The sequence below is a fragment of the Parus major genome, chromosome 1 (assembly GCF_001522545.3).
Source record: "Parus major isolate Abel chromosome 1, Parus_major1.1, whole genome shotgun sequence".
NCBI lineage: Eukaryota > Metazoa > Chordata > Aves > Passeriformes > Paridae > Parus > Parus major.
Window position 1 is genome coordinate 56303768 of NC_031768.1, and position 13065 is coordinate 56316832.

The 13065-nt window shown below is 40.8% G+C and overlaps 1 protein-coding gene across 5 annotated transcripts in view; it reads right to left on the minus strand.

Annotated features, from left to right (window-relative positions):
* Window positions 1–13006, minus strand: part of PCDH17 (protocadherin 17) — an 88164-nt gene extending 75158 nt beyond the window's left edge. For 3 of the 5 annotated variants that reach the window (XM_015641746.3, XM_015641766.3, XM_033514449.1), the window contains exon 1: window positions 9092–13004. In XM_015641746.3, coding sequence (XP_015497232.1) covers window positions 9092–11713 — 2622 coding nt within the window. In that variant the 5' untranslated portion in view covers window positions 11714–13004. Of the gene's footprint in view, window positions 1–9091 lie in introns of all 5 variants that reach the window. The other 2 variants (XM_015641757.3, XM_015641776.3) reach the window with 2 other exon arrangements.
* Between the last annotated feature and the right edge of the window lie 59 nt (window positions 13007–13065).

A 13065-nucleotide genomic window follows, 5' to 3' on the forward strand; every position in this document is an offset into this window, starting at 1 on the left:
TTTAAATGTTCCCTTTAATGTTTTTCTTTAATTAAAAATCAATCAAAAAACATTGCCACATAAAAAAAATAAAATTAAGACATTAAAAAATGCTTTATGTTTTTGACAGACAACACAGTCAAACCAGAATGAAAACTTATGATGTTACTTTTGTTTACTTGTATTAGTTTAGACTTTTTCTTGCACTGTAAACAATTTTGATCAAAAAATAAGAGCACATAAAAGTAGTTTATCACTAAACTCTTTTTATAGAGTGAAATGTTAGAAATATGATGAAATTTAAATAGAAATGATAAAAGTACTAAAGTAAAATACTTTTAAAATATTTTAAGATTATTTTAATATATTCCTATCCTCTAATCAGACCAAAGCTTATTTATGTAGATTAGTTACATCCAGAGTCTCATTTATCTAACCTGTATTTATTCTTTGATCACAAGGCTTGTTAACTTAAATGGTCTTTTATTGTTATGATTCATTTTCCCACAATTATGTGGTTTAACTACCTGATTTTTTTATTATTTTTTTTTTTTATTTAATAAATATATGCACATGAACAAATGATATTCAACAGTATTCTGCTGGATTCTCAATGAACTGCAAGAGCCATTTCGATACAGTAAAACTGCCTGGAAGTGTTCCAGGGCAAGGACTGGAAATACGAGTAATCACAGTGTCACCAGAACTAGTACAGGCAATACACATATGTCGTACACAGATCAGTAGATGGTCTGAAGCGCTCTCTGAAAATAACTCTGCATGACTATCACTGCAGGAACCTACAGTGCATCGATTAGAGGTCTCACCCACACGGCTGAAATGATGCATTTGCATCTCATGACAAGACTTTTCCTTTCCCCTTTGGAGTTCTCCTTTGGCAGGCCACAGAGACTGCAACACAAAGCTACCCAGCAGGGAACAGGATGAGATTAGGAACTTTTCTGTTACGGGTTAAAGTATTTTATGAACGTGAGAAATTCTGATCTGATACATATCTACAAAGCCAGTACAAAAGTCCATGACTAAAATCAAATATCTTAATTTGAAGGACTTAGCATGCCTAGATTGCTTATACCTTATTATATTGAAAAAAGACCACTGTGGGACTGATTGTCTTAAGGCTTGGAAAATGAGACATACCCTCAGTGAATCAAAGTGAGATAAAAATTTATCTTTGTGCTGTTCCTCTGTAAAAATAACATTAATAATTGGCTGAGACCATGCAAATTTTTCTTCATATGTAGAGGGACTCCTCAGTTTTGAGGACAAAAAAAAAGGAGATTTCATGTCAAGAAGTGGATGAATACAGGTAATACCACTACCTAGTGGAACTAAACGAGTACGATAAAGACATGGTTCTTGTGTGACCTTATTAAGAAGGAAATGTATGAGCAGCCTTTGGGATTTAGCTAGAAAATATATGACTGCTCAAGAAGGTTATTTAAAGCACTGTCTAATATCCTAATTAACAGGGACATTCATAAGAATTTACTTGTTCTTGAATGTAGTACTTAATACTGAGTATTTTATCTAAAATGCTTAATAATTGACTTTTTTTCTTTCTCATAGGATTTACAGTAATTAATCCAGAATCATCTTCTGTTAAAAACAAAAAAAGTCTACAGTAGACTGAAAACAAAGGTTGCACTATGACAAATAGATTAGTGGGGCTTAGAATGCACCCTGGCTAAGAATTATGGCAGCTGCATATTACTGTTTCATCTAATCAACAAAAGCAGTGACTAGTTAATATCCTTGATGCCCCCTTAAAAACTTTACAAATAGAACACTTAGACTCAAGGAACTTTTTCCCCAGTCATTTTGCCACTGTCTTCCTAGTACCTTTTTTCTATTTCTTTTCTTTTCCCTCTTTTTTCTATTAAGGCAAGAGTCTGAAGTCCCCTGAGAGTTTTACTTGTTTCCTGTATTTTTGAACCCTTTAGCATTAATTTCACCACTTCTCTTACAGCTGAAGTAGCCATACAATTGAAAGCATAAAGCTTTCAGGCTATCTGCTCCAAAAAATTTTTCCCAACTGCTCTACACTGACCTTTTGGCATCAGAGGATTGCTTCTATATTTTAAAGATAAAAACAGAGCTGTGTTTCTGCTCTGGTCAACAAATCCTTGTTTAAGTTCTCATCACTGAATTTTTTTACCTATTGGAAAACATTAATACTAGTGTCAAAATGTCTTTTCTTCATACAGGCATTTCCCAGGCTTGAAGAAGTATCTGAATAATTCTGCCATGCAACATATAAGTTTTCTTCAGAAAAAAAAACCCAAACCAAATCCAAAAAAACAACCCACATACATCCACTCTTTGTATGTAGAAGGAATGCCTTGCATGGCAAAACCTAAAACTAATTTAACCTGACATTTTTCACTTTTGTAGAAACAACAAAGGAAAGAAAAATTTGGCATGATATTTAGAAATATATATGCAAATATGAGCTGGTATGTTAATGCTTCCTAGGGAGGAAGGTAATGAACAGAAAGAAAAAATGCAGGGGAAAAAAGACAAAAGAAATACTTTTTTTTCTTTTTTTTAATAAAATCCCAGCTGGTTTACATCCAGATGTTGTGACTTGGGAGGAAATTTTTAATTACACTTTTGTCTTATTAGAGAAACTACTGTATCTGTGCTTTCTAAATACCGAGTAACATTTGTGAATATTTCACAACTACCTATTGCTAATTTTCCATGTAAAAATATTTGCTGAGTTTTAACAATAATTCTGTATTATTCACAGTTTCAAAAAGATATGAAAATGTGTGGTAACATAAGGTCAGCAGTATGTTCAACAGAATATTTAATTTCTTTTCCACTGTACCTGTTATGCTGGGTTTAACCATCAGACTTGATCATCCTAATAGTATTGCCCAACCTAAACCATTCTATGATTTTATGTTATGATTCACATTATAGCTACAAAAACATCTAAATTCCAGTCCCCTTAATTGTTTCTAAAGATGCTGTAAGAAAAAAAAACCTCAAAGTTCAAAATGAAGGGCCCAATCATACTATTCTTGGCTGCATTCCATAGTGGTCTCAGTCATAATTCACTCTTGAACCCCTAAAATCATGTATGAAGTCATAATTATGCTATTGACTGAGTTATGAATAAGAACAGGCCTTCTTATCAACATGGGGAAGGATAATAGGAACTTGAGAAAATATGTTGGTAAAAATAACTCTTCAAAGGATTGATCAGTCATTGAAATTGCACTGCTAACCACAAATTTGTAGGTATCTTTCCATCTAAGTTTAGATAGTGACAGTGAACACAAAGATGTAGAAAGCTCAGACAACTTTAAGAGCAGTTGAGAGCTGTGACAATCAATCTTGCATAACTTGTTTTGCGTCTTTAATAAAACATCAAGTTCTACGCAGACACTATTATTCTTAATTTTTTGTTAACAAGAACTTCTGTTCTGGAAAGACTTTTCTTTTTCATAATATATATTTCTACTTTAGACTCTTAAATTGTTTTTCTCTACTCTATTATTTTTATTGTTCTTTACTACAGCTCTTCATCTTGGAAAGTTCTTTAAATTTCAAATAGACCTGCATATCAAGAATGATCCTTTTAAAATAATAGTGCTATAAATATCACCATCAGGGAACTCAAGATCAAGACCAGAACAGATGTAACATAAAAAAAGGAGTTCAATTCTGCTTCCTCTGTCTATCTCAGCAGCCAGTGCAGATGCCACAGTGAATGGTGTGCTGCCAGATCTTGTCCTGAAATGTATACGTTTTGTGTCACTATACTATGCAGTGCATCTTGACAAAAAAAAAAAAAAAAAAAAAAGGCTTTATGGAAGCATGGGAAAGGTTTTCATCCTGAAATTCTTACATAGTCAATTCTAGGATGGATTTCATCCAGTGAATGAAACTAAAGCTGCAGAACAATGTAACACAAAACCTAACAGTACACAAAACTGCAGACTGTATTTATACAATGCAAGCATTTTGCAAGACATCTAGCCTTGCAAAACACTGTTAAAGCTACAATAATGATACCTAGGCAGGTAGCTTAAGAGTTGCATCTCACAGCTTAGTGTCTTTAGAGACAGCCACTACGCAATATGCAACTGTGAATCTTTGGAATATATAGAACTTGCAAATGTTTAGAACTGCTCTAGTATCCTCTTCAAGCAAAATGTTACCTTGTACAAGTTCTAGTGAGAACAGAGAATAATACTCCTCAGTTGAAGTAGGAGATATGAAAAATAAAAACATATATACCTGTTTTCAGATAGGAATTTAAATCAATGAGGATGAGTACAACTTCTGTGACGAAAGCTGCTTCACCTTATATGCAGCAGCTGCAGATTTCTTTTTGTAATCTTGAAATTTCTGAGAAGTTTCTCAAAGTATGAAATAGTATATTTAAAGACAGAACAACAGCACTAATATGGTTCACATTTTTTTTTAATTCCCTGAAGACTCTCTCTAAGGTACTACTAGACACCTGGCGATGAAGCTGCACTGGGACTTGACATTAATCTATTGACACATCATAAACATCAGATGCCTGAAGTATTAAGAATGATCTGTACTTTATCTTGAAATGCTGTGGGAGTGCCTGGGACAGCAGATACAGCGATTCCCAGCTCAAGAGCTTCTTTCAGCAGTCATTCATTTTCAGCTGTTGTTTAACAAAAGCTGTGACCACCTCTTTTTTTATTCACACCCACCTTATTCCTGATACATTTGCAAAACTCCCCAGTTGCACCACAAGTATAGCAAGAAATAATCTCTAGGATGATCAACACTACTTGCATATTGCAGATAGTTTTCTCCACTACAGATATGTCACTTTGAGAAACCTATTTCTGGAATCCACTTGTGTAAAGGAACTATTAGTTTTCCTTTATCCATCCACTCTTACCTATTGGAAATCTGCAAGAAGTAGGTGTGACAGGGACAGGCAAACTGACTAACTCAGAATTTTGGTAGGAGAGACACACATATGTGTATGCTTGTACTTTTTTTTCCCCCAGATATCTGCACTTCAAAATAAAGCAAAATTCTGTTTCTTTTAGTCAGGTGAGTAGGTCATCAGAATGAGACTAATCAAATTTTCCCAATAGCCTTTAAGGGCTACAGCGAACAGAAATCTTCCTTCAGCCATGCTGAATTTCCATTTTCTCCTGCTTTCCTTCTCCCCAATAAAAATTAATAGTTTAGATCTTTAGTGTTTCAAAGGTCACATGGAATTTTGACCCTGGCAACAAGAATTGTACAGCACTGCTCTATATTTAAATATTTTTAACAGACTTTTGTTCGAAAGCATTGTTTTTAAAGTATCTTTAGAAAATGATTGCTGAAGTTAAGAACAATGAAACATGCTAAAGTGTGGATGTGTAACATACTTCCCAGTATGTTAATAAACATTGTTCTTAATTTAGACATCAATCTTGGGTGCACATCAATTCACAAATGGTCAATTTTCAGAGTGCCTAAGAACTTGCAAGTCTCTTGCACCAGTAAAAGCTGAATATATACAGCATCCTCATCTGTACATCCAACATTTTTTACGTATATGTATGTAAGCATGTTAAAATTATTTCATTTTTGTGGTACTGAAGAAGCTCATTGATTCATATATAAGTAACACATGCAACCATGGTACATAGGTGGATGCTACAAAGTAGTGAGCAAACACAAAAGCTGTCAAATTGTGTGATTTGTGTGTAACAGAAGTCACTTAAAGAGAAGCAAGTTTGCACCACTCTTACCCATATCAGGAAGTATTTCATTCAATAGCTGGTCCTTTTGGGTCAGTCTGAAACCCCTAGCCACTAAGTAACACTTTACTCCACAGGTATTTGTTGATATAAATTGGGCTATCAGTAGAGTAAAATACTATCCACGAGAAACAAGGGAACCATAAGGCCTGCTGACTTCTCTAGGTCTTACTAGTAAGCAAAAGGAAAAAAAAAATATTATGCACTCTTAATAAGAGTGAGAAAATTTGGATCTTACTGAGAAAGAAATTATTTATTTGCTATTAAATATTTATAGAATCAATTGGATGTGCTAAGTAATAATATAATATTTAGCATGTGTATACATCTCCATAGATACATAGTACATATATAAAGTTTTAAAGAGAATTAAAGAGTTGCCGAGAAAATGAGAATGAAGAAATGCAGTTCCATTGTATGAATTACATAGCATGGGACTATCATGTTTCAAAAAATATCTTTGTAAAAACTAATGGGAACATTTGTTATAGACCCCTTAAACAATTGTTTACCTTCTCCTTACTGAGGTACTGAAGAAAACTGCTTAACTGGATTGATTAACTAAATGAGAGGATAAAGCAGCTGGATTTTGTTTCATCTTTTTTTTTTTTTTTTTCCCACTGTCTACACCTTTGATTCCTAACTGTGTAATTTACATATGCAGACACAGGTTTCTGGGAGTGATTAAAGATATAGTAGATCCAGAGAGAGGGCTGATTCTTTACTATTTCTCCTTAAGTCTGCAGTTTAAATTTTACATGAGGCAGAAGTACAGGACCAGACATAAAGCAGTGCCTACATTCTAAATGCAAATTTTATATAAAATTTACTCCAGGGATGTGGAGATGGAGAATACAAAATGTATTTTAGTAATGCAAAAGTACAGGGAAGAGGATCAATTTTCCCCTCCAGCTACTTTAAATCTGAGCTTTTTCTAAAGAGAAACTGACTACACTGTTTCCTACTGTGTCTGTTTTGCCAATACAGCTACAAAATATAGTATCAATAAGTATGTTTGAACAGGTTGTACACTAGGTAAAATGGAATGTTTCCTAATCTACTGACTGGACCACGCAAACCTCCAAAACACTCTGTGTAGATAATGAGGTAAAACAAGACCAGCATTAGATATACCAGTATATGTTATGAGCAGTTCCAGGTAACATTTTCCATAGTCATCATAATGAAAACTCTTATAGAAACCACAACACACTTTTTAAGGGAGGAAATTCCTCTTTTAGCTTTATATAGATTTCAGGGAAAAAAAAAATCATGATTGATCTTATACAGTGAACACTGTAAAAAAGAAGGAATCATATTTTCCATAGGGATTTTACACTACAATTGAAACTTTACTCTTCAGTAGCATCAATACATTAATTAATTGCTTTATATAGACATTACATGGTTGTAGGAAAGTATAATTATCTGTCTTTTAGTAACTATTACACTTGTCAGTAGGAAAAAAATGTGGAGTGTTTTTCTTTTTAGCTTTCTGACAACTCCATTTTACAGTAAAAAAAAAAAAGTTGACATTACTTAAACAAGTGTCATGGAAAGTTATTTGTTTTTAAAGCATGAATAATAAATCAAATTATCTCTGGATGTGCCCTAACCTAAACTCTTTCCTAAAGTGTCACTTTTTGTTAAAATCAATTTCAGATTTTAAGTATTGCTCCACTCACCTAATTGATAGCAACACAAATTCATGATAGGCATAAAATGAAATTGTTTCTGTGACACAGCTCAATAGTCGTTTGAGGATTAGTTTACAGTGACCTTGTACAGTCAGCCTTCTTTTTCTTTTTTTTTTTTTTTTTTTTTCCCCCAGTTATAAATGTTCCATTTCCAGGTCATCGGTTACTTGAATTTTGGTTCTTTAAACTGCCAATTACCTTTGGCCATTTCTATTCAGTTTAAAATATTAGATACAGCTGGCAAGTAGAACATTTGGTGTTCACAGATCACAGGGCATGGTAACTCCAAGGTATTATGAATCTTCTTTAGGTACATCAAGTGACTACAGTGCAGCTTCTTTCCCACTAGCTGCATACACAAAATGAGTCTGTGTCACTTCTGATACACTCAGCTCATTCCCCTATGACTCAGAACAGCATATCAGGAGAACCACAGGATAAAACAGATATGACATTTCAAATATATTTAATAGTCATTATCCAGAGCCTGCTTTCAATCCGAACGTTAAAAATCACTTTGGAACATACCTGTAGTGTTTGAACATTAAGCTGCATTAATCATGAAGTAATACTTTAAATTAAATCAACTGGAGCCAATTTCTGCCCTCACCTTCACTCTGCAAGTTCACTGCTCTGAAATAAATCTTCTGAGTTTGGACTTTAAACTACCTGCTAAAAATTAAGTCATTCTTTGATTAGTACCCTATATCCAATGGTCCAAATTTTGCCATTTCTCACATTCTCAAAAGTCAGTAGAGGACAGTGGGGATATAATTGGCAGCAGAATGCAGCCCAGCTATAATTTCTAAATGAGCTTTGGTAGAAGACAGAGCATGTAAGTCTTTCCCTATAAAGCAATCATCAATGTTGACTCAGGCTACTGGAAATCTGACTAGTTCTTTTTGCTGGTTTATGACAGGATGTGAGTTTTGTTAACATTTGGAGGTAGGAGGGAGTCACCACATACATTTTCTTTCTATTTGACTAAGCAGAATTTTCAGCACTGAAAATTTAGTTGTTTATGGGGAGAGGAGGAGGCAATGGGGCCCCAATGATACTGTCAAAAAATATATTTATGGATATATATTCTAAAGAAGGAAATTAAAAAAAATTAAACCATACATCTTGGAACAATGGCTCATATTTACATAGAAGATTGGAGGGCTATAATGCACTGTTGCAATAGATGTCCTCAGTGTGCAATTTCTTCCCTGTCCTGTTAGTTACTGCAGGTGGTATTGCAACTTTAGAAATGCCCTCCCTCTTCTCCACCCCAAACCAAAGAGAAGTGAAACCTGTGGAAGTGCCCACCTCTGTCTGATTGTCTCCTGGGAAAATACCTCAGCATGCCTCAAATTAATTAAATGCCTGCCCACACTCTCACATGCACCTCTTTGGCACTGCCGTAACTCTGTGTTATAGTGGGCATTTTCTTTTGAATCACATGGGAAACATCAATTTGACAGCAGAAACAGACCCACCAGATGTGGTCTGGTTCCACTTTCATTAAGTCCACCTCTCTTTAGTGACTTGTGTTGGTCCCTCCAGTGGTGCCTTACAGCAGATTGCACTGCAGACAAAAGGGAAAGTTAAACCAGTGTCTAAAGTGAGGTCCAGGGTATTCTAAAAGTCTCCTACCTGAATTATGGACATCCGGCTCGGGGGAGCCTCGCTGGCGTTAGTCCCTTGCCCTGTGAAGCTGGTGTGGCAGCCCACATGTCCCTGGGGTACAGTCAGGTTGTTGGAGGCGGGCTTCAGGTACATCACCTCAGACCTGGGAGAGCTGAGGGGCAGGCGGGTCTGGTAGTCAAAGTACATGGGTGAGGTGGCCAGGGATGGGCTGCTCACCACGTTCATGACATTGAGGGGACCCCGGCTGTCCTCGCCCTCACTGGGCACCAGCATAATGTCATTCTTGCTGATCTTCTTCTTCTTGCCCTTGCCCCCTCCACTGCCACTGCCTCCTCCTCCCCCGCCACTGCCTCCCCCTCCTCCCAGCTGAGGGTGGCTATACTCGGCAATGCGACAATTATAGGTGCGGATCTCCTTGTTCTCTCGCTTGCACTTCACAGCAATAGTGATCATGGCAGCCAGCAAGATGATGGAGACAGTGCTCAGCGTCACAATCAGCGGCAGCGACAAGTCCCAGTGTGGCCGCCGATGCTGCTCGCCATTCACCTGCGGCTCGCCAGCCTCGGGCAGGGGCCCTGCCAAGGCCCTGACTATGAGCTTGGCCACAGCGGAGAGGCTGGGCTTGCCATGGTCACTGACTTTTACCACCAGTTCAGCCACAGGGCTGAGCTCCTCCCAGTAAGGGTGCAAGGTGCGTATCTCACCGCTAGTGGGGTCCATCTCAAAGAGGTGCTCCTCATTGCCTTCCACAATCTCGTATGTGAGGCGCCCACTCTCCCCAAAGTCACTGTCCAGGGCACGGACGGTGCCCACAGGGTAGCCCACCCCAGCATTGCGTGGCACCTGCAGCTCAGCAGTGTCATTGATGAGGGCAGGCAGGACAATGAGGGGTGCATTATCGTTGACATCGAGCACGGTGACACGCACTGTGGCATTGCTTTCACGGTGGGGTGAACCCGAGTCTTTGGCCAGCACGCGGAACTCAAAGTGCTTTGTCTGCTCATAATTGAAGCTCCTCAGGGCATAAATAGCACCATTTGTGGGGTTGACAGAGACATAGGTGTAGATGGAGACATCTCCCACATGCCCAGGCAGAATGGAATAAGACACTGTCCCATTTTGGCCCAAGTCAGGATCCTGGGCCAAGACTGAGCCCAGGTACTCTCCAGGGATGTTGTTCTCAGGCACCTGTAACACATAAAGATTCTTGCTGAAGCGGGGTGGGTTGTCATTCTCATCAAGGATCCGGACAGAAAACGACTTGGTGGAGTTAAGTGGGGGATTGCCCCCATCACGTGCCACGATGGTCACATTGTACTCGTCCTGTGCCTCACGGTCCAGGGGTCGGTCGGTGACCACAGTGTAGAAGTTGTCATAGTTCTCCTCCAGGGTGAAAGGAACGGCACCGGGCCCGCCGCCACCGCCCAGCACCCGACACTGGAGCTGCCCGTTCTTGCCTGAATCACGGTCGGTGACTCGCACCAGGGCAATGACAGTTCCTGGTGGGGCAGCCTCACTCAGAGCTCCCTGGCGAACGGAGACAAACCCAATGGTGGGAGCATTGTCATTGCGGTCGATGAGGCGGACAGTGACCTTGCAGTGAGCAGGGATGGGATTGGGCCCCAGGTCCCGAGCTTGGACATCGATCTCAATGAGGCCACTCTCCTCATAGTCCAGGTTGCCCTTGACACGGATGAGGCCACTCTGCGGGTCGATGCTAAACAGGTCGCGGACACGCTCAGGTGCATAGCCACTAAAGGAGTAGAGCACCTCTCCATTGGTACCCTCATCGGCATCAGTGGCATTGAGGTCGATGACTGCAGTGCCTAGTGGTGCGTTCTCTGGCAGCTCTACCACGTAGGAGGCTGCCTCAAAGATGGGGCTGTTGTCATTGGAGTCAATGAGGCGCACGTTGATCTGCACCGTGCCCGAGCGTGGCGGGTCACCGCCATCCAATGCCGTCAGCACCAGGGTGTGGTGACTCTGCTCCTCACGGTCTAATGGCTTCTGGATGACCAGCTCTGGAAACTTTGTGCCATCACCACGGGACTTCACATCAAGAGAGAAGAGGCCGTAGTCGTCACGAGTGAGCAGATAGGTCCGCAGACCATTGTCCCCAGCGTCTGGGTCGTGGGCGCTGGTGAGGGGGAAGCGGGTGCCTGGTGCAGCATTTTCCGAGATGTCCATGTCCACTTGGTCAGAGGGGAATGATGGTGCGTTGTCGTTCAGGTCCTGAATCTCCACTTTGATCATGCAGATCTCCTGGTCATTGGCAAACACCTCGAGGGACAGCTGGCACTTGGCGCTACGTCGGCACAGCGCCTCACGGTCAATGCGCTGCTTGGTGTACAGCAGCCCGCTCTCCCCGTCCACGTCCAGGAGGTGCGGGGCTGAATTCTCCAGCACCCGGAAGGTGGACTTGGGGCCGCGGCCGGGGCCGCCACCGGGAACGCCACGCTCCGCGGGCAGCATCCCGCCTCCCGCCGTGCCTGCCGCCAGCCGCGCATCGCGCCCGATGTTCCCGATGACCGTGCCCGCTCCCTGCTCCTCCGGCACCGAGTAATTCAGGTTCTTCAGCGAGAGGGCGGGAGCCCAGCAGAAGAAGAAGCAACAAATGGAAAGGTACATCCCCGAGCAGGGGTGGGGGCGGCAGAAGCAGCAGCGACGACCAGGGCTGTCCCCGTCTTCTTTGCCTCCTGCGCCGGGGTTGCTCTTCCTCCTCTGACGGCTCTTTTTTTCCTTCCTTTTCGGTTTCGATTTTTTTTTTTCCCCTTCTCTTTCCCCACCCCTATATTTCAAGTTCCCGAACCTGTTGCTCTAAAACATCTGCAGAGACACAGGATGAGAGGCAGCAAATAGACCATGTAGCTCAGAGGGAGGGAGCAATCGGGGGGGTCGGAGGGAGGGAGGGAGCAGCTTCGGCAGCGTTTCAGCAAGAGCTTGCCTTGCTTGCAGTCGCCTCGCAGTTACTTCGTCTGTCCAACTTCGAGAGTGGGAGGGTTTCAAAAATCAGAAAATTTGCAAAAGATCTTCTCCTCCAAGCAGGCGATGTGCTCCCGATCCTTGAATCCCCGCAGATGTACAAAGAACAATAAAAATAATAACAATAATAAAAAAATCGGCGGCAGTGGTTGTTTTTCTAAAAACGATCAGAAATACTTTTTAAATATGTGTATTTATATATACATAGGAAAAGGGGGTGGTCACAGGTCGGTAGCAGAGATAAAAAAAGCTTATTTGCTACTCATCGCTTGTGATGCGACTGATGGAGTGATGGGGTAGGAGAGAGAAGGGAAAAAAAGTCTCAGCTTGTTGTTGAAGCCCTCTTCGTGTGCAGTGAGCGGCAGTGAAATGTCTGATTGCACCGCGGGGTTGTTGGTTTTCAGGGAGTGTTTTGCTGCATTTAGAGATCTAATCTTGCATTGCTTGCGGCGGAGAGCTGCATCTCGCTGCCGTCGGTATTTCCCCCCTCTCTGTCTCGTACACCCTGGATCACTGTTTCCTTCCCGAACCAGAGGGAGAGGGAATGAGGATTGCAGGGCAAGAGGGGAAAACAAAACACATTAAAAAAAACCCCAAAAGCTAAACCATCCCCCCAGCAAAAACTAGTGTTCTGATTTATAGCTTCCTTTCTCTCCCTCTACTACCAGCCTCCCACCAGTCCTTTTGGGGTGAAAAAATTAAGAAACCCACCAGTTGACCTTCATCACTAGCAGTAAATATATATTTTGAGAGAAAGCTCAGCCCGTGCTCAATCAGCAGCACACTTGGGTTTCTTTAAGACAGGCCAGTAGCCGCCGCCACCACCACATCCTTTCTCTCCGTGTATCTATGCGTATGTGTGTGTATGCGTGTCTGAGGAGCTGCACTTTTCTCCATGCAGTTTAATTCCAGTTTGCTTTTCTCCCCAGCCGAGAGGAAAGCAACAGGCAACCCATGGCTGGACGCATAGATTTAAAAAAAAAAAAAAAAAAAAAAAA